We start from the raw sequence: 27454 nt of genomic DNA on the forward strand, positions 1-27454 counted from the left end.
TTCTTAAAACAATAATAACTAGTCATGAAATGTTTTTTGGTGGAAATGACTAAATGAATGAATTTTCCAGGTCAATTACACAAAAAGCGGTTGAGAAATATAGCAATCGGCTGGTTGAAATAGAATCTTCATATATATCAGATCGATCAGAATTGGCTGAGAATGGGAGGTTGTTTCTCGGGCGGAAAAGCGGCAGTAGGGGGTGGCCATAACCAAAAAAATTCCAACAATGACGCACTTTTATCGCTCCAAAGGCCTTCAACCACTCCGCATTTTCATCCAGGTACGTACCTATACCAAATTCTCCTTGCGATTTCATTTCAGTTGCTAATTGCATTAGTTTTTTTTTTATTGAATACACAATGATAAAATAAATATCGTCTTACTTTTTGGCGGGAAACTGGAATTCAGGTATATATATAGTAGCATGTTTATTCGATCAACTCCGTACCCTATCTGCTTATTAAACAATCACTTATTAATTATATAATATTATCAAAATATTCTTCTGTTGTTTTACTTTTGATATCTACGTTCATTAAACAATGCTTTATAGTATATTCTATTAAATTATTAATCAAAGTGACCCTGTAGCTTGATCAGCTTCATTTTGTTTTCATATTCAAAATCAAAACACATTTTGCATTATTTAGTTTTCTTCTATCCACAACATTGTCACAAAGGTACATCAATTATCATATCTAGTTTTCTCTGTATCTTGTTGATGGTGATATTAGGTAACAAACACAAACGCCAACGTTCTATTCTTCTATTGATCATATTCGTTCAATGTGCTACTAGTTGTATTTATCTCTCTCTCGGAAGCAATTATTACCCACATATATGTGACTAATTTCTTGATAATGAAATCGCAGTTATCTTTTTCAGCTTCAGGATTACGTGATCTTGACGTCATGTCAAAGGTACTTCAACTAGATCTTGTTTTATATTCTTCTTATTGGTTTAATGCTTTCTTTATCAGTTTGTTATTGTGCATGCTTGACATATTTACATATTTTCTTGTTGCCTGTTTCGAAATTTAACAAAGCTAATAATAATATGTTGATGTTATGCTTTTTCTTAATTGTAGAGCGACCCTATGGTAGTTGTATATGCCAAGAAGAAAAATGGAAATCTTGAGGAAGTTGGTCGCACTGAGGTGATCATGAACACCTTAAATCCCACGTGGATTCAGAAAATAAATGTTGCATTTCACTTTGAAATTGTTCAGCCATTGGTGTAAGCATCCTGCCAGTTTGTTTAGTTTCATACTATTTGGTATGACACCGTTGAATACTTAGTAAATACTTTGTAAATTATCTGCATTTTATGTGTTTGTTTTCAGTTTCCGGGTGTATGATGTGGATACAAAGTATCATAATATGTCAACAAAGGTTTATAAAACTTCAAACTTGTTCAATCTTTTAATGTCATAATTTATCTTTAAACTGTATATGTTGCACAGATGCTGGATCTAAAAGTCCAAGATTATGTTGGTGAAGCTAACTGTGTTTTGTCAGAGGTACGTTTACTCGCAGTTTTAGGATTCCCGACACTCTTAAACGTTTCAACGAGTTTCTTTTGTTAAATAATGGGTTTCTTTAGGTGAAACAACATATTTAAACAGATTTGGCCAGATTGGGTTGGGGCTAAACACTTCTTGTTATCCTTTTTTGAATCATATAGATAATTAGAAGTGTTAAATAAGATTGAAAAACTACACTAATTAGATAATATTCGTTTTAATTCAATACTTTTGATTCAATACTTTGGATGCTGCAAATTATTATTTTAGTAATAAATGGTAAATTTTGAAGTGCACCTAATTTGTTGGTTTTTACGAAGTTTTCAAGGAAACATAAAATTAGCTGGTCAGCGGTCCGAATTTGACTGCCCGTTTTTACCCATACACCTGATCAAAGCTGATCCCTGCTCATCTAAAATTGGCAGATCATGACTCACCGAAGCCGAAGTATGACCCTAAAACTTGTTGGTGGAAGCGGGCATGCTGTTGGAAATATGGGTTCAATAAATGTTCATGCAGAGGAAACCATTGCTTCCAAAATGGCTATTGAGACAAGGCTTAGATGTTCAAACTTGGATAACAAGGATAAGTTCTCTAAAAGTGTAATCATTCTTGCTCAACACCTACTAACAAAAATTTTAATATTGATGTTTTTAATTTTTAATTTTTACTTATTTAGGATCCATTCTTAAGAATCTCAAGGGTTGTTGAGGTTGGAAGTCCTATTCCAATTTGCAAGACAGAAGTAGTTAACAATAATTTGGACCCTGTATGGAAGCCACTATGTATACATACACAACAATATGTGAGCAAGGTGAAGTTGACTAGTTTAATTCTCTATGTATGATTCTCTTCTTTTATTTTCTACCATATTACATATGTCTTATTTTATTTTTTCTTTGGTTGTAGAGTGTTTTGACTTCAATACCAATGGCAACCATACACTTATCGTGTAAATGGTGCACAACTCACTCTTGTGCAAAGTTGTCTGCTTTGCTCACATATGTTTTGACTTCAACACGCAAATGGTCAAACTCGTAAATAATGGGTTGCAATGGCTGCATCCAAACCTAACTAATTATAGGTGAATAATTGTGAAAGCTTTTATTATTACAGTAAGCTGCATACATCAATTCAAGGTCTAGAAAATCTTCACAAAACAAATGCAGGTGCAAATTTTGTCCTGCCATCTTCTCGTCACAAAGGGCACGAGAAGGTAAATTGTGTTTATTTGTTTTAATACAATTTCCAAAGTGATACCTAACACTTGTGCAGTTTTAGTTGAAAATGAATGATAAATAATATATTTTGCAGTTATTGAAGCATTATAACTATTAACTATAAAACGATTGCATCTTATGTTTACATGTTATGTAGGCTCTGAAGGGTAAAATTTTTGTGGGTGGATATGAAGAAAGGGAGTTGTATAGTTTTCTTGATTATATTTCTAGTGGGTTTGAACTGAACTTCATGGTTGCTGTTGATTTTACAGGCAAATGTGATTTAATTAAATATGCTAAAATGTGATGTCTATATGTGTGAACCCTGCTTGCGGTGCGCCCATATAATGTATATATGTGTGAACCCTCAGATGGGCAAAAGTGAAATTGCACTAATTTTGACGTTATTTTACTAATATCGTGAAAATAACGTTAAAAGTGGCGGAAGGTTAATCAAGCATCAAGTGGTGGCGTTGATAGCCGAAAGACAAGGGTGCACGCACCAATCAGTCGGTGTCCCGGTGGTTGAATGTTATGCACCTTATGTCCAAGGCTTGATGCAAAACTACTATTAAGCAGGGGGTCTCACCGGAAGCAGCCTCTCTATTCCTACGGGGTAGAGGTAAGACTGTCTACATCTTACCCTCCTCAGATCCTACCATAGCTTTGCTGTTGGTGGGATTTACTGAGTACGATGATGATGATGATGATGATGCTAAAATGTGATGTCTGCTAATGATTAATTTTTGCGAAAACAACATTTTTTTCACAGCTTCTAATGGTGATCCTCGAAGCCTTAATTCATTGCATTACATTGACTATTCGGGTCGCTTAAATGCTTACCAGCAGGTTAGCTGGTTTACCACTTTTTTTTCTTATGATAAACGCTTGAATGTTTATTACTCTATTTATTTGTTAATGTATGTATTTTTGTGATTACAGGCTATTATAGAGGTTGGGGAAGTGATACAAGTTTATGATTATGATAAACGCTTTCCCGCTTGGGGTTTTGGTGGGAAATTACACAATGGCTCCGTATCTCATTGTTTCAATCTGAATGGAAATGACGGTAACTTTGAGGTAAAACTATTATGACACGTTAGCCAACCTGTCTGTTTTTCCACATGTACTAGTTATTTACCAACATTATATGCAGGTTGAAGGAGTACAAGGGATAATGGATGCTTATAGAAACGCGCTGCATACCGTCTCCGTAACACCCCGGCCCGAAAGGGCTGACGTGTCACAATACACATGGTTTCTGAACAAAAGACATAATTTTTATTTATTTACTTGTCAAAGTCATAATATATTAGACAAGACAAACTTAAGTCTAATTTACAAACTAACACGTTTAAAAGATATTTTATTAGGATCTTGATGCTTTATTCTTCTTTCTTAACCCCGCCCAAAGTAACCTGCGTACCTGTATAAAAGTAAATAACAACGGAATGAGCCGAATGCTCAGTACGAAATAATAAGCTCAAACAATAAAGGATTTAATGGGACGTCATTTAGATGGAACTTATAATAAATGATACGATGCAAAGTAATCTTATTAAATAAATTCAATCGTATCATACGGATGTACCCATGAGTGAAACATAAAACGTGATAATATACAAGTAGCTACTCCTGCATATTTATCACACGAGATGGCGAGTTGGCATACCCGCTATCCATCTCCTTAATATTAATCCTATGACCGATCCATACGTCTCCTAATAGTCATATGTACTACTCGTACTTAAGAGACGCCGTGAATTAATCTCACAGTCACGGGTGATGCACATGTTGTCGATGCCGCAACAACATGCTCGTGGGACACTCCACGAGAAGCGGAACTCAGGGTGCCAGAGTACAGATTACTTATTTATACAATAATCATAACATATATTGGAACATGTGATAATGAGTACAACTAACATAATTCTATCGCATGACGTCAAATAGTATCATAGTCAGAATAGGAATTCAACGGAAAGTCAACCGAATCGATATTTTAAAGATGCGGGGGATTTTCCAATATATATGAAACTAATGGGCTTATAACAATTGAATATGAAAGTAACGAAGCGTGGGAGTAAGGATCCGTACCTTTAACGATCCAAGGCAATAATAACTTGTTCACGAGCGTTGTAGTTATCTACATATGAGTTATATGTATTTGTTACAGAGTAATATTTAAATTGTTTAAATTGTTGGTATATTTAGTTGAGTTAGCTTTGTATGTAATAATATTATATTTTAAATTAATATAACTCCTAACAAGATAAATAATCTTTGACTTATTTTGATCGTTAAACTAGTTCATATTTAATTAACAAACATAACGTATATTAATAAGTTTTCAAAACTGAAATTGATTCTTGCTTAATAACTTACCTAGAAGCATTATTATTAGAGTTAAAAGTTTTAACGAGAATATAATCTATTAACTTATAGAAATAAACTGATGTCATATTTCAAGAAAAAGGTTTTATATTCCTCTATATGTTAGTAACTATAAATATTTGGTGAATCAACTTAAATACTTCAAAGATTTTAATATATATATAAAAGAGAGGGTCCAGGGGATGGGTTTCGAACCCCTAACCTAGTGTTTTAATAGGTTTTGTGTTAAACCATTTTAACTAGACTTAGATTTGATAAAGTGATGAAATAATAATTTGATAAAGTAAACCTTGCTATGCTCCTTCTTCAATGGTTCGCCGAAAAAAAAAATACCGGTTAGTCGGAAATTCGTTTTGAGCTCTACGGTTTCCTGAACGTGACAAAGTGACCGGATATTACCAATAAGGTTAAGATAGTTAAAGATAGTAACAAAGTGGTGTTACCTTATGTTTAAGGTTAGTGATAAAAGAAAGTTTCTCGGTTAAAGTTGGTTCCGTTGTGATGTCGCGAGGTGGTTCGGAGGTGGCAGGGGTTGGCTATGGAGTGGAGATGGTAAACAAAGCAATTATTTTGGTGTTTCGGTTCACTCTGGTTTACCGGAAAAATTGTAGGTTGGCCGAAAACTTGTTTTAGATTCTACGAGAGGTGGAGACGTAACCGAAAGTTAGTTACTAACAAAGTGAAGATAGGTAGTATGGTTATTATGTTGGTATCTTAGTTTGTTTTTGGCTTAGGAAATTTTTGATGGAAATACTTTTGAACTGTGATGTTGAAAGCTATAAAACCCAACTCTTAAATAACTATTCTTTCTTGGTGGCCAAGGTGAAGAAATGAGATACCTTCTAAATTTCAATGGTCCACGTTTATCTTCTAATTTGTCTACACGTGCTCTACTTTTATTAAATTATTGTTTTGTTGTTTATCCCTTACAATAAAAGTAAGGATAGTAATGGGTGGTAAATCTGAATGACAACTACATAAAACTTAGGGTCAACATCACCTTTACTAGATGAACCTATTCTCATTCATTTTCATCTTTGTTTTCCTTCACTTATATTTCAATCTTATCTATATGTTACCACACTTTTGTTATTATTATTATTATTTTATTTTTTTTATTTTTATTTTTTGGTCATTACAGTCTCTCTTCACGGGCCCACTTTATTTGGTCATGTAGTCAACCAAGCTGCAGAAATAGCTGCTCAATCGCTCTCAACCAATCACACCAAATACTTTATCTTGTTATTCATAACGGTAAGCATGTTGCAGAAGTATAAAACAATTGTACATACGTTTCTTCATTGGCGACATCACCTGTTACAACGGCAACAAAACCACTATCTCATCAGTTCCCTCTGAAAATCTTCACCATGGTTTCCGGTGTTCGAAACAGCGATCAAGTTCTGGAGGATAATGAGCTTGAGGATGTTAATGAGGGACAACAGTTTCTGAGGGCGCCGCGTGATACTGCGCGCACCACCAGTAACCATCCCTTCATCACAACACCTCATAGCCAGACTGAAACTCCTCCAGACGATCTCACGTTCCAAAATCTGACTGGTGCAAAACAAAAAGGACCAATGGGTCCGGAAGTTGAAACCAATGACCCTAAAGAATGGCTCATAAACGAACAACGGCGTTTAATGGACAAATACAATGAGCTGGTCAAACACAAAAAGTTAGCCGACTTAACACAAAGGCTCGCATTTGATAAACAAACCATTCAGGGAACAACAAAAAGGGGGCGCGCGCCGGAAGATGGTCACTCTGTTCACACCGAACACGCTGATTTTAGTGATGAGGAAGAAGTGCACCCATGAGGAAGACGCGAGATACTCATGCAGGAGGGTCACAGCTCCGCTCGCACATGAACATAGCGCCTGGAGCCAAAGCCGATATGGATCTATACACACCGTACAACCCACAAGCGAAAGGGAAAGTGGATGTAACCACACCATATAGGCCAGCCATCTTGGTGAAGCATTCAAAATTCACTGAGCGCATCGCGAAGGCTCCCATTCAACACAAAACCAAGATGCCAAGTGGTTTGGGCAAGTACGATGGCACAACAGATCCAGACGATTTCTTACAAGGTTTTTACAACACTGGAAACCTAGAAAGCTGGACGATGCCAACATGGTGTCACATGTTTGCTCGCTGCCTCACGGGCGCAGCGCGTGTCTGGTTCGAAAGCTTGCCGACAGGACAAATCGATGGGTTCGAAGAGCTATTGGAGAAGTTCCAGGCTCACTTTGTACAGCAGCGCAGACACACGCGCGACCCCGATGACATCATGCACTGCGTGCGCAGGAATGATGAAACCATTGAAGACTACATAACTCGTTTCAATCAGGAATCTCTTGCAATTGGAGGTATCACTGAGCAACTCTTGCGCGTGGCCTTTATACAAGGTGCGCGCAGTGATCAACTCCGCAGAGCTCTCGTGAGCAGAGATGGCATGCCAACCACTTGGGCTAAGCTTATGGAAGCATCGCGAGTCTTCGCGCGAAATGAAAAACAAATTGCCCAAGACAGAGCAAGAGATAAAGGGCATCAAGCAGAAGCACCACGCAACAATGAAAGGAGGGGCAAACAAAACTCCGTATGGTCCAGGTTGCAACAAACCAGTTATTCTCCCGCAGAAAAGCAAGCGCAACAAAGTTCACCCCAGCCCCAAAAAGACATTCGTAATCGCGGAGAAGGTAACAAGAGGGAAGGCGGCAGGGAGCCTAACAGACCTCTGCCAAGAATATGGACTCCCCTCACCAAAACGCCTTCGCAAGTGTTAAGCACAGAGAATGTCCAGTTTAAAAGCCCCAAGCCATTACTCCATAAGGGACCACCAAACAGTGGCAAGTATTGTGAGTTTCACAAGTCCACAGGGCACAACACCGATGCATGCCACCATTTGAAGGATGCGATTGAAAGAGATGTGAAATCAGGCAAGTTGGCTCACCTGGTGAAAAACCCAAGACCAGAGAATGAACAACCAGATGGAGCCTCAGCCAGTAAAAAATTCAAAAGAATCTGTGTAGCTGAAGGAGGAAGGCAAGGGCAAAGTTCGAGGAAGAGAAGCGCGCAAGTCCAAGGGGATTGGCGCGAGCAACAAGTAATCTTCCCAAGAATCAGAGGAGGCACGTCTATCAGCAGTCCTCTGGTCATCACTGCACACATCGCTCATTATAAGGTGTCAAAAGTCCTGGTGGACACCGGCAGTGAATCAGACATCATGTATGAGCAATGTTTCAGGAAGTTGGATCCAGCAGACCAAGCAAGGCTTGAAATTGTGAATGCACCAATCTCGGGTGTCTCAAACGAAATTATTCACCCCCTAAGTCAGATACAATTCGAACTAACTATGGGGGATGAGAAACACAAGCGAGCTGAAATTGTCAACTTCTTGGTCTTGCCCACCACTTCATGCCATAATATGATCTTAGGTAGAGGAACGATTGCCCAATTCAACGCCATACCGTCACCAGCGCACGGCGCGTTGGGGTTCCCAACACCAACAGGAGTAACATTTGTATACCGAGATCATTTATGCGCAGTAACAAGTATATCGCGAGAAGGGAGAATGAAGCTTCCAATGGCAAACAACGCGCCAGAGGAATGGATTCTCAACCCAAAATTCCCAGAACAAACAATCACAATTGGAGCTACGATATCAGATGACACAAGGGTGAAAATGAAAAGATTGCTCACAACGTATATATCGGTCTTCGCGTGGCAACATTCTGATATGACTGGGGTTCCGCGAGACCTGGTGCAGCATTCTCTCAACACATTCAAGTCTGTAGAGCCAATTGCTCAAAAGAAAAGAGTCATGGGGGATGAGAAGGCAAAGGCCATGAATGAGCAAGTAGAAGATCTACTGCGCGCAAATATCATCCGCCCAATACGATACCAAACATGGGTAGCCAATCCCGTGATGGTAAAGAAGAGCAATGGGTCATGGAGAATGTGCATTGATTTCAAGGACCTCAACAAAGCGTGTCCAAAAGATTGTTACCCCCTCCCAAACATTGACGCGAAGGTGGACTCTGTGGCGCCATTTAAGCTCAAATGTTTCCTGGATGCCTATAAGGGCTATCACCAAATTCAAATGGCACCACAAGATGAGGACAAGACTGCCTTCAGAACTGACAAGGGTGTTTTCTGTTACACAAAAATGCCCTTTGGTTTGAAGAATGCAGGAGCCACTTACCAAAGACTCATGGATGCGGTTTTCAACGAGCAAATTGGAAGAAACTTAGAAGTCTACGTGGATGATTTGGTGATTAAAAGCAGGGAGGAAAAACAAATGCTCAAAGACATCGAAGAAACCCTTTGGCGCCTAAAGGAAGTAAACATGAAGCTCAACCCGAGCAAATGCACATTCGGCGTAGAAGAAGGGAAATTTCTCGGTGTAATGGTCACCAAGGATGGTTTCAAGGTGAACCCAGAGAAGGTGGAGGCTATCCTTGACATGCCTTCACCATCCACCATGAAGGAAGTTTAAAAGTTGAATGGTAGATTGGTATCAATTAACAGATTCCTAGCGAACCATGCAAGCAAATCTACCCCATTCGTTAACACATTGAGAAATTGCTTAAAGAAAAGCCAATTCAAGTGGACGCCTGAGGCCGAGCAAGCTTTTAGTGAGATAAAAGAATGTCTGATAAATCTGCCTGCGCTCACAGCTCCACTACCTGGTGAAACTCTAACGTTGTACCTGTCAGCAGGAGAGCGCGCCATTGGCGCAGTGTTGTTGGTGGATCGCAAGGGAATCCAAACACCAATCTATTATGTAAGTCGGGTGCTGACAGATCCTGAGACGCGCTACACCATCATAGAAAAGTTAGTTTTATCACTAACACATGCGTCGCGCAAGCTTCATAGATATTTCAATAGTCATCCCATTGAAGTCCTGACTGATTACAACATCCAGCAAGTCTTGCGACGTCCCGCGCTCTCAGGAAGGCTGACAAAATGGGCGCTGGAATTAGGGGAGCACACGATCACCTACAAACCTCGTCCAGCAATCAAGGGACAAGTCTTAGCTGATTTCATTGCAGAAATCCCTGAAGGAAAAGTCGAAGAGGCTCAGCGCGAAGTAGACCCTCCGCAAGCCAATAATGAAGAAAATGTTTAGAGATTATTCACTGATGGAGCTTCAAACAACGAAGGGTCCGGCGCAGGCCTCAAACTGGTGGATCCAGAAAGTCATGAGTATACTTACGCAATCAGGTTGGATTTCAAGAGCACCAACAATGAAGCTGAGTATGAAGCCCTGCTGGCTTGTCTGCGCATCGCGCACAAGTTCGGAGTTAAAAAGCTAGAGGCTCATGTCGATTCATACTTGGTAGCAGCACAGGTCAATGGCCTTTATGATGCCAAGGAAAACACTATGCCTCTGTATTTAGAGCAGGCGAAGAAACTCACCGAGCAATTTGACATCTTCAGAATCATACATATTCCGTGCAGTGAAAACAAGTCTGCCGACGCGCTGAGCAAGATGGCATCAACCAGCTTCGATCACTTTGGCAAAGATGTCAGGGTGGAAGTAATGAGCAACCCGTCGGTGGGAGCGAAGTCTGTCCTTGTAATTCATACAACACCTTCATCATGGATAACTCCATTAATGGAATTCTTGAAGGAGGGAAAGGTACCGGACGATCGCGCACAGGCGAGGAAGATAAGACACAAGTCGCAGAACTACGAACTGCTTGATGGTACGTTATATCGACGCTCTTATCTTGGACCGCTCATGAAATGCCTGGATGCTGAGGAAACAAGCTATGTGATCAGAGAGATACACGAAGGAATCTGTGGAATACATGCTGGCCCGCGCATGGTGGTTGCCAAGGCAATGAACGCATGCTACTATTGGCCAGGCATGTACTTGGATGCGTTAAAAGAGATCCAAAAATGCAAAGCGTGTCAGAGCTATGCGCCAAACACCATGCGGCCAAAGAACAACTTGATTCCGGTGACCTCCGCATGGCCTTTCCACAAATGGGCAATCGATATTGTGGGTCACTTACCACAAGCGCAAGGGCGAGTAAAGTTTTTGGTAGTGGCAGTAGACTATTTCACAAAATGGGTTGAAGCCAAGCCACTAGCAAAAATCACAGCCGAGGCAATGAAGCAATTTATTTGGAGCCACATCATATGCCGTTTTGGCCTGCCAATGGAAATTGTGAGCGACAATGGCAAACAATTCACTGACAGGAAGATATCCAGTTGGCTCAAGGAATTGCGCATCAACCAAGTCTTCACTTCAGTATACCACCCTCAAGGGAATGGCCAAGTGGAGCGCGCGAACCAAAGCTTGCTGAATGGGCTGAAGAAAAGGTTGGAGGGAGAATCCCATGCATGGGTCGAGGAGCTACCTAATGTCCTGTGGGCGCACAGGACATTAAGCAAAACCAGCAATGGCGAATCCCCGTTCAGCCTAACCTATGGAACGGAGGCTATGATTCCAGCAGAGATTGGATGCCCATCCTATAGAGTGGTCATGATGAGTAAGACAGATAACGAGCAAGAAAGGAGGTTGGATCTCAACTTACTTGAAGGGCGCAGAGAGGCGGCTATCATAATTGAAGCCAAATACAAGAAAAAACTAGAAAAATATTACAATCAGCGCGTGAAAGAATGCCACTTCAAGAAGAATGATTTTGTCATTCGGAACAATGAAGTTAGTCGCGCAATACCCTCGGGAAAGATGTCTCCCAACTGGGAGGGACCTTATCAAGTCTCGGAAGAATTGGGAAAGGGCGTATACGCTTTAAAAGATTTGAATGGAAAGAAGATCCCGCGCACATGGAACGCAGCACAGCTTAGAAAATGTTTCATGTAAAAGTTGTCAAGTTTGTAATCAAGGCCCTTTAAGCCATTATGAATAATGATGCGCTATTTTCTCTTAATGTGTGTTCTATTACCTTTTGCATACATGTTTCACACTTCCCTTTATTAATTTTGAGCAATATGACAACATTGTATTGACATCAAACTAAAAATAAAACGAAGTAAAACATACATGCGCGAGCTTCAAGCTCAAACGCGTTAACGAGTTTTAACTCTAAAACGTCAGGGCCTTAGCCCAATAATATGAGCCTTAGCTCAGGGCCTTAGCCCAATAATATGAGCCTTAGCTCAAATTACTCACAACATCCATCCTACATGCTGCGCAGCTAAACCATAAAAATACCTAAGTACAGCTAAGGCAAAGCACATGCCAAAACATAGTTGTTAAGGTCTCAGGTCGAGGTCGCGCATGGGATTGTAATGGATATCAGAGTAACACATACTGACACGTAAAGGCTAAAAAACTCATTCATAATTCCCTATAATAAATGTGCGATAACATCGCGCAAAAGAGGAATAATGAAATGCCAAGGCACGTGTCAGCATATTCAGAATATTGCAAAATAACTTGAAATATGACAAGGATTAAGTAAAATAATTTCCTTACAACCTTGTTCAAGTTTCAATGTGCAAGCATATCTTATATTCAACAAGCAAACACATGCAATATAAAGAGATGAATTGGGAATGCGCAAGATGCGAATAAGGGAAAAACAAAATTTCATTCCAAAACATAGAAGTTTACAAATTTACAAAATGATAAGATAAAAACTACAAAAAAAAAAAAAAAACATGAAGGGCTTCTCAAGTCTCTATATCATCAGCCTCTTCATCGCCCCCATCATTACCCCCTCCCTCAGCATCTGGCGCAGCCCGCTCCTCGTCATCTCCAAACTTACCATAATCAAGCTGTTCGTCTTGAATGGAGTCGTCTTCTATCACGATAGTGTCAGGAGTAGGTCCTTTGGCCACGCCAGAGCCGCTAGCAGAGGCAGCATTGCCCGCGCCATCATCGCTGCCACCAGTCCCTTCACACTCGTCAAGTAATTTCTTTAGCACGCCAAGATCGGGCTGGTCAGCAAGCGCGGCTATCTGCAAGTCACAAGGAAAAGTATGAGTACAAAAGATTAGGAAAATAAGTCAAGATAAACTCATTAAGGTTAAAATACCTGCTCAAGGATGGGAATGGGAGTATTCAAATACTTCTCCCCCACCTCGGCCATGTCAGCGCAGACAACGTCGAGCTGATAAGGGTAGTCGGATGGATTCTTCTTCAGCATGCCATATTCATAGCCATCCTTAAACCCTTCAGCTCGACCCACCTAGCGCGACGCAGCATTGCAATCCATCACAAGGGTCTGAAACTCGTCTGAGTATTTCATCGCGTAAGTGCTACGAGTCACACCCTGTGAAACTAGCCATTAACGAGCCTGCGCGATGGAAGAAATAGACGTCTCAAGATCAGGAATCTGAGAGTTTAACAACTCAACAGTTTCCTTGGTTTGTTCTAGCTCTTCTCTGTCAGACGCTGCTGCCGCCAAGGCTTCATTCTTTTCCGCTCGCGCAGCATCGAGCTCTTCTCGGCCAGATGCTGCTGCCGCCAAGGCTTCATCCTTTTCTGCTCGCGCAGCTACGAGCTCTTTCTTCAGGCGCGCAACCTCACTCTCTAATAAAGATTTGTCAGTGTTAGCCTGCACAAGAGTTTGATCACGCGTCTCTGCCTCCAACTCCAAGTCACGCGCTCGGCGCGCGTACCTGGCCGCATCCGCTTCTGCCGCCTGCAGCTCATGCCCGCGCTTCACAAAGGCAGCGTTGGCACTCGCTCGGTTCTCGCTAAGTTCTGCTTAGAGTTTCTCAGCTCTCTCTCGAGCGTCAGAAAGATTCCAAGCAGAAATCTTAGCCTCTTGCTTGGCCTCCGCAAGGGCATCACACACTTTTATACAATCATTGCGAAACTCTTGGGAGGCAGCAAAGAACGCAGACCCAGCAAATAGGTGGTCGTTGAGCAAGTCCACGCGAGCGCGGTCCTCCTGAAACCTCCTTTCAGCCGGAGGCACAGAGTGAGCCCAGAAGTCTTCACACACGCCCATGGATTGAAATGAGCTATCTTCAGTAATATTCCAGCTCGGGCGATATATGTGATCGGCTTCCTGCAAACACAAAGCAACGCAAAAAGCAACGTTTTAGTCATCTAAACACTAATCTGGAAGTCCGCACAGCGGAGAAAAACAAACTTATACCTGCGGAGAACCAGCAGAAAAGTCAGCGCCAGCTCCACGAGAAGAAGGCTGCGCCACGAAATCTCGTGGCGCTACAGGGCTTGCGCGGCCACCATCGGAATCTTCAAAATTGACCTCCTCATCATCCTCTGTAACAGGTCTTTTCTCCTGCGACTTGGAAAAATCAAAAACAGTCTCACGAGGAGGGCTGCGCGCAGGAGGAGGTGAGGGAGATCTTGACGCCGCTAGATCAGCACGTAAAATAGTCTCCTACTCCTTAGTAATCCCAATGAGAGGAGATTCAGTGCTTGTTGGAGCAGGAGCAGAACTAACGGCGCCGGCGCCGGCGCCGGCGCCAGCAGCTTGTGTGCCAGCTATAATTCCTATGAAAAAACCAAGGAGAAATGATTCATGACTTAATCTAAAGGAAAAAAGTCAGAAAATCAAAGCACAATAAATACATTGGCGCACCGCCGTCCGCGAATTAAGCATCGCCATGAAGTCCATTTTCCCCCTTTTCGAAGGTAAAACAGGGGACTTGAAAGCAACCTTCGGCGCAGCCTCGGTACCTTGCTGCGCCTGAGGTTGAGCCACCAAAGTTGCCGGCTCTACAAACATTTGAGTGAGCAAAGATTCATTAGTAACTCTATCGGAATCACGCTCATAAAACCACAAAATATAAACAAAGTATACCTGTTGGAGAAGATGAAACAGCAGGCGCAGCGCCGCTTCCCATGTCCGCCGCACGAAGAGCTGAGGTGGCAGCACCATACCTCGTGTGGACGGGAGGATTGCCCACACCTCGAGGCAAAGAAGACGAGGAAAACATGGAGGTAAATCCCTTGGTTTTCTCAAGTCCCTTCGCTTGGGTAGGAGGATCCTGGGCAACAGGGGCATCATTTTTCTTCTGTTTTTTGCTGGCCCCTGCGCCAGTTTTGCCTTTAGCTTTGCGCTTGAGTTGTGGCGCCTCAGCTTCTTCCTCCACCTCTTCTTCTGCAAGCTCCAACTCATAGTTCTCGAGCGCATCTACAATACGTGCAACAGAAATATTAACCAAATTTGGTATTCTAAAGGCATAAGCATAAGTACAAAGGCTTACTAGGCGCATCGCTGTCAAAGCAAAATTCTAAATCGACAGGGATGAACATATCATCGAAGCGATCGGGGAAAGCAACTTCCCCAGCGCTCAGCGCGACAGAGCCGCCCTCCATATGCTCGTCATAGGCGGCGTGGACGTACTCCTTGCTTACTGCATAAAACAAGACAAAGGATATCAGCAAAACGAATTATATTCGCGCAGAAATAATGCAATGAGCTAATAACTCACCTAAGCCATCAACTTGGACGACAGGCTCAGTCGCGCTGCCGGTCCACCTCTTGGTCATACCAACCCCCACCAGCGCCTCCTCGCAAATATTCTTGGCGGGGGATAGTTCAGCAGTTAACTTGTTATGTGCCCGTTGGGTTCTTAAGAACATTCTCATCCGCGGGCGCAGAAGTGACCGCGCGCATGGTCATGCGGATGGGAATCACACCAGCCTTAATATAAAAAAATTTTTCAGACCAGTCATGAAGGCTTTTGAAGGAAACAGTGCAGCACTTAACCTTCTGACTGCGCGGTATGAATGAGAACCAAGAATCTTGGATTTTTGGCTTATAAAAATATTGAAAGCGCCGAGGGGTGGGCTCCTCGCACTGAGCTTTGCACATGAACTCAAAATGAGTCATGCGCACTAGTCCACAAGGATGGACTTGGGATATGTGAATCCCATAAAACTGAAGGAGCGCACCCATAAACCTTGTCATCGGAAGACGAAGGTTACAGTGTGTGAAAAAGTGAGAGTATAAAGAGATATAGCCGGTGGGCAAATCTGCCGCCGTTTGCCCGGCCGCCGGGAGCAGACAGCTGTACTCAGGGAGAAAACCCTGAGAGGCGACGAGATTGTCGAAGTCAGACTGTTTCAATTTATAGGGAATCTCATCCCATCTCTTCACTGTTTTGTTCTTCCCCACCTCCTCCGACGAGGCCTCGGCAGCCCGTTTACCCTTGCCGGTCTTCCTCAAAGTGGACATAACTAATGATTTTACACGGCGTTTGCTTGGGGAATTGTGGTGTCTGGGTTATCAGACATACAAGGGTGAATCAAACAGCGGTTACTTTAAGCACTGAAATCTGGAAGCAAAAGATTAAGGCTCTTAATCGGAATGAAAATTGAAGGAGAAAGAGCTCTGAAAATAACAATGAAGATGAAGAAAAACCACTCAAAATGATTGCTTTTATAGGCCCAGGAGAGAGAAAGAAACAGGTACTGATCAGAGTTACGCTCACGCGCCCCCACTCGCAGGTGCAGGCCAACATGAGCGCGACACGTGTTCCTGACACTGTATGAGGAGACATGAAAAGCCACTGTAGCACCTCGAGCACACGAAAAGTCTGACACATAACGTCTCCATCTCTGACGCATGTCAGCACCAACCAACCACGTACATGGACGATTCATTTCAACCAAAAGGATAGAATTTCGCGCAACGCACATATGATAAATAAAAAAGAAAAGACAAACCCTATTAAAAGAGCAAACTATTAAGTCTAATATCTATCTTACCTCGCTCGCGCGAGACAAGACATACATTAGACTGGGGGGGCTTGAAGAGGTATGCACCCGCCTTAACATCGAGCGGGGCGGGTCAACCCACAAGATATAGACAAAAGGCTTGAAATCAGGATGTCATGAAGACACAAAGCCAAAACCTATGCGCGTGGCGCGCATATCACATATGCTCACGCATATCACATATGCTCACGCATCACATATGCTCACGCATATCACATCTGCGCGTGGCGCGTATCACATATGCTCACGCATCATATATGCTCACGCATATCACATCTGCGCGTGGCGCATCTGCGTGTGGCGCATATCACATATGCTCACGCATCATATGCTCACGCATATCACATCTGCGCGTGGCGCATCTGCGCGTGGCGCATATCACATGCTCACGCATATTACATATGCTTGCGCATATCACATCTGCGCATGAAACATCTGCGCGTGAGAATAAAGAGAAGACCTCGCGCATCCCCAGGATAGGCGCATATCACACATGCACATAATCAACCACGTCCTTATCCAAATCAGGATAAGTACAACCATGATTGTGCTCATCAGACAACCTTCCAGAAGATATCCTTTAATGAATAAAGAATATGCTGATGTTTACAGCTGCCAATGAAGGGTGGACAACTCAGCAAAACCCATGTGCTACCACGTGATTACACATGGGTCAGGTGAAATACCTTGGTCAGAGAATAATCAATGAAAAAGCACCAGGTGTCCTAAGGACAAGTGGCGCGAAGCAATAGGAGGAGGACAAAAAGGCCCTGATTGGGTCTGAGCCCAATCATTGGAAACCCTAACACTATAAATACCACACCACCTCCACAAGGGGAGGTAAGCAAGAAAATATATTCTAAGTCCTTACTCACTCTCAGATTATTATTTTCTCCTACAATATCTTATTCTCACACCGGAGGGTTACCCCAAAGAGGACCCCTCTGTCCCTTTCTGAGGGGTAAGTTCACAATGCTGCTCGTTTTGTAGGTGGAAGAATTCATACTCCGGAAAACCATCGGTGATATAGCATACTCATACCCGAGGAAAGTTGATCGTCTACTAGTAAGTCGATCCACGTTTCTTCAGTATAAATCATCATCTTATTTTATCAGGATGGAGTTCTTACAGATCTTCAAGGGACTATAGATGCACTCGTGAGGGCCTCAGATTTACGCCTCTCGATTCTAATTGTTGGAGTTGGTAATGATGATTTTAAACAAATGGAGGTAAATGGTTAAAAGTCATATCAACTAAAGTTAGGCCCATTAACGTGTGATTTGCAACCCTAATAATAACTTGTAACAGATTTTGGATGCTGACACGCCGCTTGCAGAGCTCAATGGGAAGAATAGCTACTCGAGATAATGTTCAGTTTGTTCCTATGCGTGACGTACAGCGTAAGTAGCATACAAATTAAATTCTGCACAGCTCTCTATATTTGAGTTATTTTTATCTCTTAACGGGTCAAATGGGAATACAAAATAGTTCAGTTAAAACGGAAGCATGCCAAATGGGATCCAACGAGTTGAAAATGTACATTTCTAGTCATGCAACCATTTATACGGTTCGGTTAAATGAAATAATGTCGTAGTAATTAGCTCAAGTTGTTATCTTTAGCACTCTAATTATTTATATAAATATTTATAAAAACTGAACCAAAAGTGTTTTGTGAACGTTGTGTAGATGGAGAGAGATCAATGGTGCAGGCTCTATTGGAAGAGTTACCGGGTCAATTCTTGACTTTTATGAGAAATAGAGATGTCAAGCCACTCGTACACCATACGCCATGTGTTTAATGACTTGAATCTTGCTGTCATTAATCGAATGCATACTCGGTCTCTAACAAGCAACTATTTTTAAAATTATTTGTGTGTGGGCGTGAACTCAATGACAATATGTGTTTGGTTACCAAAAAATGTTCTATAAAGCATGAAAACGCAGGGTACGTATAGCGTATGATTATAAATTCGAAGTTGAAAACATTGTAGCCTTTTGTGGTCTCAGTGATTGAAATGAATGATATAGTGTTTGATAAACATATATCACTGGATTGTGCATATGATACGATTAAAATTATGGGCTTAAGGCTACAGATGAGTAGTTAGATTAGATTGGTTTTATGAATACATTAATGTATTATAATCTCTCTATCTAATTTAATAAAAGACTACCATTTTTACCATTTGTCAATCTTATAATCCTCCTTACATTTTTTTCAACCAATTTTAATAAATGGTCATTATCTTTTAAGTCATTTCAATACATGACTTCAAAATTTTTATTAAATGTAAATCATAATCGATTCATTTATTAACACTAATGTTGAAATAAGAAAATAAGAAAATATAAAAATTAAAGTTGCAGATCTGTTAGAATAAAATTTTTAAGTCACGGATACTTGCAAATAAAAAAATAAAGGTGTATCGTTGTCGAAAAATTTGGATTTATATGGTAAACTATAAATTGTTTTTAAATTTGGATTCAAACAGCAGTGCATAATTTTTTTATATAAGAGTGGTTTCAAATTTGGATTTAATAATTTTCTCATATGTATTTGAACTCAATAAAATGTGTATTTTCTTAATTTTCTTCAAACATTTTGTATAAATATTGCAAACATGGAGAATACTTATTATATATATCTTGGTGTTTAGCATTAAATCATTGAAGTTGAATATTATAACTATAATCCATATGTATAACAATTTACTATATGAACTATCTATCATTTTGTAAAGGTACATATGAAATTAATCTTTATTTATATGACTTTTTTGTGTAGTATAAAATATTTTAGCAATAAGAAGATCAATATTTAGTTTTTAATGTTTTTTTTCATAACTCAGACCAAAATGCTTTATAAACATATATTTTATGACTTGATTTATATTTTTTTATACATTTAAATATAGTTAATTTAATATATCTTATAAGACAAATTATTTAATTAAAGCATTCAAAATTTTAAAGCAAAAATCTGCTTCAATCCCATTTCACTATTTTCGCTTTCCAAAATCATTTAGGATATTGAAACCTAGAATATCGTTTTCATTAATTATTTAAGTAATTTTAATATTATATTAACTTATTAATTTTATTTTTATACAAATACAACAAATTGGGTTTACATTAGTGTTCCATGTTGGTTAGTACATAATTAAATTGTATATTATGGTTTATATTCAAAATAATAAAGCTATATATAGAATATTTTTTTAAAATTACAGTCATAACATTATTATTAAAATATGTTATAAAAATTCATTGGGATTCACATTTATTATAATGTAACTTAATAGAAATATTTATTATTTTTATTTTTTATTATTTGTAACTTAATTAGGTTCCTCATTACATTTCAAGGAATATTTCATTTTCACATTAATTTAAAAAAAATTGTTAATCTAGTTAAAAGTCATTTACCATGCTTCCATAAAATTCCAAATATTTGCTTCATTTTTTCTATAAGTTGTTAATACACACACACACACATATATATATAAAATATTCCAACAACTTCTCATAATATCAACTAATAACATGGGATTAGCAATCAAATTTAAGCATTTCTAATCTAATACTTTCAACTACTGTAAATAAGAATAGCTACCTTCACTTTATGCAACTTTAAATCTTCTAATATTATGCTAACTCACTGTTATTTGAATATGACTTTAAGATTAGTATGTTTTTGTCATTTACCTGGCAATTACATTTCATATGAAATGAAACAAATCATTTTGTTAGTTTTTCGGTTTTATATGTTGCTTGATTATACAATTGTTAATTGTAAGATATAAAATCAATTAAAAACTTGTCATACACACAATATTAATGCCTACAAATTTATCATAAATTCTAAAGATTGTAAGGATGATTATATCAACAACGTTCGGGTAATCTGGTTTTTGGAATAATTAAGCTTTTTAGATAAACATGAGCAAATAATCTCAAATGACATCATATTAATTGATTAAAAGATATGACACTTATATGCATGAATATTTTTTTTTGTTAGTTTCATATATACATTATCATTTATCTAGGGTTGATATGTACTTGAAGAACCTTATTTGTCACACAAAGAGTTAAAAACAGGCCTATATGTTACCTTATCAAGAGTTACAAGCAGACATGAACTAAAGATTTTAATTTTTTGATAAACAATGTATACGACCAATACAATCACAAATGTAGTGTACAATGAAGGTTTTACTTATTTGTAACATATTTGTGTAATCTAAATTCTGTAATTTTAATGTAAATTGTAATTGTATTAACAATATATGGTCATTTTATTGACTGTATTTCACTTAATGGTTAAATTTAAAATTTTCATTAATTACCCGTGTAATACACGGGCCTCAAACTAGTATGATAATAATTACAGTATTACTATACTAATAATTTTATTTTTTATAAAAAATAAGTTTGAAGGCTGAATGAATAAAAACAACTTTTTGTTTAAATCTGTAGTAGTTCATCTTTCTAAGAGCATCCATGGAAAAAAAAAACGTTTAGAAATCATATCAGCTTCAATTTTAAAATTTCCTAAAAAACTTCACTTTTTTCTACAACAAACCTCTACAAACATATTAAAAATTATTAAAGTTACATGCATTATATATATAGGGTTAATTTATTGTATAATAATCCTTAACGTAAAAAATGTACACGAATTATGCTCAAGCCAAAAACAAATCACCTAAGGCAAAAACAAAACGCTCAAAGCAAAAAACAAAAACTCTCAAATCCAAAATACAAAAAAAGCTCAAGAAATCCATAATACGCTCAAAACGGTTTTCGTGAAGAAAAGTAAAAAACTTATCGATAAATGATCCAAATCTGGTTTTTTCGGTGAACCAATGATTAGTTGGATATAATTGACGATTTCGAGATCTTGTGATGTGATTTTATGGATCAGTTTCATGAATATAGGTATTTTTGTACATTAATGCATGCTAAGGATTATTGTATTCTATCTTTTATCTATATATATATATATGGGAAATTTCAAATGAGAACCACTTTGAGTTTTAGGAACTCAAAAGAGTTCAACTTAACAATTTTTTTTTCTAATTTTTTTACACATACATAATATATGTAGATTACATATACATAAAAAAAATTACAGAATTTTTTACGCACCGAGTCGACTTATTACATATGTGTACCATAGAAACAAATTATGCGTGCTTTCTATCACTACTTATGGTTGTTAACAACTTTACCCACCAAGTTTCATGTTAAAAGCTCAATCTAGCTATTTTAGTGTAACATCCTAATTTATTTTCATTTTCAACTTAATATATATAACAATGGTTTTATGAATCGAAGTTATGTTCAAAATAACATATTTCTACCATGAGCCTAATAAAATTATCAAATTTAAGCATGCAAGTATATTAACTCAAATTTGAATATTAAAAAACTACATGCACCTAAACATGAAAACTTACTTTCTCCTTGTCACTTTCTTTCACTAGCATTCAAAACTTACTTTGTTTCTTTCTAAGTTCAAAACAAAAAAAATCATCATCTACACATAAATCAAGAATCAACAAGCATTTGAGCATTCTAGCTTAAGAAAGTTATCATACATGGGTGTATGCATGTATGTAGGTGTACGGCACCCACACACACATATTCACGACACACACACATGCACTCAACATTTCACACCAAGTTCCACTTTCTTAATATTTGTTTGGTTTGTGTGAAGGATTTTAAGTATGTAAGAACAAAATCAATACTAAGAAATCAAAAGTTCATGGAGGTGGGTTTACCTTAAGACTATCAGGTATGAATGTCTCTTTGCTTCTCTCTTTGTAGTGCCACGTCAGCGCCACATCATACCACAATTCACTCCACACTCTTCTACAATATCAAGTAAATGGTCACCAATTCACCATTACCCTTTCTTTTCAAATAAAATATTAATTTTATTTTATAAAAGCTATTAATATACTTTAAAGGGAAAAGATATTTTAAAAATATTACATTACATTTAATATATTAAATAAAAAACATATTTAATTCGTTAATACGTCTTAAACTGTTTTAATTCTATTATAGTATATGTAAAATAATACAAATAAAATAATTTTTATGCAAGACATTTTCATTTTTTAAGCTCATTTCTTTTATTAAAAGTTTTAAAACCATTCATCTCCAAATAAATAAAAACCTATAACATTTTCACCAAACACCCCATCTTTCTTTTCATCAAACACACTATCTTCCCCCTTTCTCTGAAATAACAAGCATCCATATCTGGTAAGCAAGCATCTCAGATTTTCAACTCTCTTCATCCAAAAATTAGATTTATGTTTTAAATATATACCAAAAGTACAAGTTCAGCGGCAATTTGAGAGTGGAAATTTCCACACAAAGTTCACCGCCTGGCGGCACCATGAAGGGAGGTGTGGTGTTTGCCGCTTGCCAGGTCATCTCTCCAACAGCATTACGGCATCCACACCGTTTAGTCTAAGGTTAGTGAGAGAAAGATGGTGATGTGTTTTTAAGTGATTTCATATTTATATCTCCCTGGAGTTTCCTTAGAATGCTCCTAAAAGATTTCCCAAGCTCCTAACTTTTCAAGCCTAGCTAGTTTTCATGGTGACTTGAGTTTGAGTAATGAAAATGGTGGAGATGTGAAGTGGGTTTGAGGTGACGGTTTAAAGGAGGAAGAGGAAGATGTACTTTTGAGTGTTGGAAATAAGATATATTGGAAGGTTATGATCAAGACAAGTAAATGGTGGTGATGGGGACGGGTTCTAGAAAGTAGGATTTTATTTGTAGAGATTTTATGAAAAAGTGTGGGTATTAAACAATAGCTTAAGTTTTTAGTTTAACGTTTCCCGAACTTTAACTATCTAAACGAACTCTGTTTCTAATAATTTTTGTTAGAATTTATCCGATTTTAGATTCCTGACGCAAGGAGCTTAAGAACATAATTTTTGGTGATATTGGGTTTTTGGGTTCATACGGTGTCCGGCACTTGCTCTTAACTGCAAACTTACTGTTTTTCGTACAACGAAAAATTCTAAAAATAAGTTTATCACTCATGTCTACTATTTTTACTAACAATAAAATTTTTCGGGTCATTCCCGACTATTTTGGATTTTTCAACTTTCCCGAGGTATCGACAATGTTTGTTACGCACAGTGTCCGCTATGCGACAACTTTAAATTTTTCGAATGTAACTAAATATAAGACATAAATTTTTGAAGACTTTGGAATAAAATATTATTATTTTATTTATTACAATATTTTATTCAGATAAGCACTGTTACATTAACCGCGGTTTAAGGCTAATTTTTCCAGGTTTCACACCATATTTGTTGACTTTCTCTCTCCACGTGCAAGATTCCCCCGTCACTTTAAAACATCCATAACTTTTTCATACGACAATTTTTAAAGAAAAAATCACCATAATAGCAAGCGTTTTTTTATCTTTAATATTAATACCATATTGTTGTAAAAAAAATTTAAAAAAAATGGGTTTTTATACATTGTGTTATTAGTTTGTCATTGTGTTTTTTTTTTTAATTGTGTATTCTACATTGTGTTATGGTCATTATGTTTTACAATCATTACACATATTAAAGATTAAATTTAAAACAAAAGGTACGTCATTGTGTCTTTATGCTGATCATTTTGTCTATTGTTCGTTATTGTTTCTTTATACTCATCATTGTGTTTTAGTTATTGTGTTTTATTCATTGTGTATTACGTTCATTGTGTATTATGTTAAGGTCATTGTTTATTATATATTTACCATTGTGTTTTATGTTTCTAATCATTGTGTAATAATATGTATTCATCATTTTGTTTACATTTTTTGTTAGGGATGTGATTCTCATACACCACCCCCATATGTCTATATGGCTCGTATAGGCCTATACGGCCGTATAGGCTACGCATGACTGACAATGGGGAAAAAACGGTTTTTTTCAACTTATACGACCGTATAGACCTATACGAGCCATATAGGTGTTAAATGGCTCGTATGACTAGCTGACACACCATAAAACCTATACGGTCGTATAGGGCTATACGACCGTATAGAAAACTTTTGTCAAATGTTTGGGGTGCACTTTTATTTTTATGTATATGGACCAGATATTTATCAGTATGTTTTGGCCAAATGTTTTCTTGTTTGCCTAATCATTGATTGATTATTGTGTATAGACTATTATAAAATGTAACATAATATAATCTTAAACGAATGTTCTCGGGATACAACTACAAATTATTTAGCCGAATATGTTATGTAAATGTTAATAGATAATTTATTCTATTCTAAAATATCATATTCAACCAAGTATGTTATGTACTATAAAATGTAAGATATTAACGTATTAATATTTAAAATTGTGTCCAAAAAATTGTCTATACGCCCGTTTAGGTCTATACGGCTCGTATAGGTATATATAGCCATATTAATGTATTGATATTTAAAATTGTGTCCAAAAAATTGCCTATACGCCCGTATAGCCATATACTGCCCGTATAGGGCTATACGAGGCACTACAAACAATAACTGACAAGCTCCGACACAAACTCAAATGATTCAAGTGCTATACGACCGTATAGCCCTATACGAGCCGTATAGGAAAAAAAATGGTGTGTGAGTATCCCAAGTGGTGTGGGAGGATCCTAAGCCTTATGTTATTGTGTAATATGCGTTAATCATTGTGTTTATGTATTAGATATGGTTGTTATTTTATCATTAGAGTAAAGTGCCATTTTCGTCCTTGTGGTTTGCAAATAATGCGAATTTAGTCCAAAAAGTATATTTTTTGCATATAGACCCACCACGTTTCCCAATTCTTGCCAATTACATCCAAATCACTAACTCCGTTAAATTGAATCGTTAACTCAGGGGTAGACATGTCTTTTCACTCTTTCTTTATTACATGAGTACAGTGCCAAAATCGTCCCCGAAGTTTGGTTACATTTGCGAATTTCGTCCAAAAATATTTTTTTTCGCAAATAGACCCTCGATGTTTCCCAACTGTTGCCAATTTCGTCCAATTTGTTAGCTCGGTCTAAATTCAACATTAACTCAGAGGTGTTACTGTCCTTTTACATATTTGTTTACATTGTTATTATTATTACGCTGAGCTAAACCCCTTATATGACTAAAAATAAAGAAGAATAAACACGCGTATACTAATTGGATTTAAACATAAGAATCGTGAAGTGTTATGTATGTCATCGAACAAACACATAATAATAATAATAATAATAATAATAATAATAATAATAATAATAATGTAAACAAACATGTAAAAGGACATTAACACCCATAAGTTCACGTTGAATTTAGACCGAGTTAACAATTTAGATGAAATTGGCAACGGTTGGGAAAATCAAGGGTCTACTTGCGAAAAAAAATATTTTTGGATGAAATTCGCAAATATGACCAAACCTCAGGGACGATTTTGGCACTTTACACATATAATAAAGAAATAATGAAAAGACATGTCTACTCCTGACTTAACGATTAAATTTAACGAGGTTAGTGATTTGGATGTAATTGGCAAGGATTGAGAAACGTGGAGGGTCCATACGCAAAAAATAAACCTTTTAGACTAAATTCGTATTATTTTCCAAACCACAGGGACAAGAATGGCACTTTACTCTTATCATTATATTTGCATATTAAAATTATACAACGATATTATTTCACTATTACAATTTTCAGATTTCATCACTTTTGGGAAAGAAAATACACAATGATAAATAAAGAGACACAAATATGTACAAAAGACACAATGACATAATTTTTTTTATTTTATAAAACAAAGTCATATTTATATTAAAGATAAAAAAACGTTTGTTATTATGGTGAACTTTTTTTATAAAGAAAAAGTCATACAAAAACGTTATAGGCGTTTCAAAACGATGGTGGAATTGTCATGTGATTAGCATGCCATTAGAGGAAATATTTGTTTTTCCTTTTATGTTCTTTCTTTTTTGTCCTCACTTGACATATGCCAATCAACTATGGCTTCCCATCCTTCTTGTTTTTGTTACCCTTTGTAGAATAAAGCAACCCAGAATCCAAAACATATACAAATATACAATACTTGATTACTTTTTATATGAGTTATCGAATTTATATTTTACTTAAACACGAATTATACTCGTCTTCGACCCAAAATTTTTTAGCGATCTCGAAGACGGCCTTGGATAAGTGAAAATTTAATAATCAAATAGCTAAAATTTTGGATCTGGGACCGACTTGTGCTAGAAACCGCCACCAACTTGTTGAATTTGGAAATTCATGCCAACATTAAATTGGTGTTTGCTTGATGCTAATGATTGTAAAGGGAAGCATCTACATGGTACATACACAACATTGTTTGTTTCTAAAACTATATATAGAAACAACTTCGTTATTGATCCATGTACGACACGAGTGGAAGTATAGAAGTTAAGTACACAAATATAATTTCAAACGACAAGATATTTTTGAATATGTTTTTGAGATGTCACTATGATATAAAACTGCAATTGATATTTATACAGAAAGAAAATACTGCAAAACATGAGCTCACAAAAAATGAAGTTGCATAGTAGAATGTTTACAAACAAAATTTAAAACTTTATAACATAACT

The 27454-nt window shown here is 37.6% G+C and overlaps 1 protein-coding gene across 1 annotated transcript; it reads left to right on the forward strand.

Annotated features, from left to right (window-relative positions):
- The first annotated feature begins 229 nt into the window (after positions 1 to 229).
- Positions 230 to 18190, forward strand: LOC143580077 (protein BONZAI 3-like). The gene is made up of 17 exons (XM_077063209.1): positions 230 to 283; positions 876 to 923; positions 1091 to 1239; positions 1346 to 1394; positions 1466 to 1522; positions 1951 to 2127; positions 2205 to 2339; positions 2435 to 2562; positions 2642 to 2741; positions 2903 to 3017; positions 3518 to 3594; positions 3688 to 3825; positions 3902 to 3958; positions 5751 to 5802; positions 6281 to 6393; positions 17938 to 18051; positions 18131 to 18190. Exons 1-17 carry the CDS (start codon positions 230 to 232, stop codon positions 18188 to 18190), a joined length of 1623 nt encoding a protein of 540 aa, XP_076919324.1.
- The last annotated feature ends 9264 nt before the right edge of the window (positions 18191 to 27454 follow it).

The sequence above is a fragment of the Bidens hawaiensis genome, unplaced genomic scaffold (assembly GCF_021521415.1).
Source record: "Bidens hawaiensis isolate Kalapana, Puna unplaced genomic scaffold, B.hawaiensis_p1.1 tig00001463_1, whole genome shotgun sequence".
NCBI lineage: Eukaryota > Viridiplantae > Streptophyta > Magnoliopsida > Asterales > Asteraceae > Bidens > Bidens hawaiensis.

What these genes read in the sequence shown, in the direction of transcription:
- LOC143580077 (XM_077063209.1), top strand. Translation starts at nt 230, where the DNA reads ATGACGCACTTTTATCGCTCCAAAGGCCTTCAACCACTCCGCATTTTC. An exon ending in ACACGCAAATGGTCAAACTC is followed by an intron (nt 2,563 to 2,641) that starts GTAAATAATGGG and finishes TTATTATTACAG; the next exon opens with TAAGCTGCATACATCAATTC. An exon ending in ATGATTTTAAACAAATGGAG is followed by an intron (nt 18,052 to 18,130) that starts GTAAATGGTTAA and finishes AACTTGTAACAG; the next exon opens with ATTTTGGATGCTGACACGCC.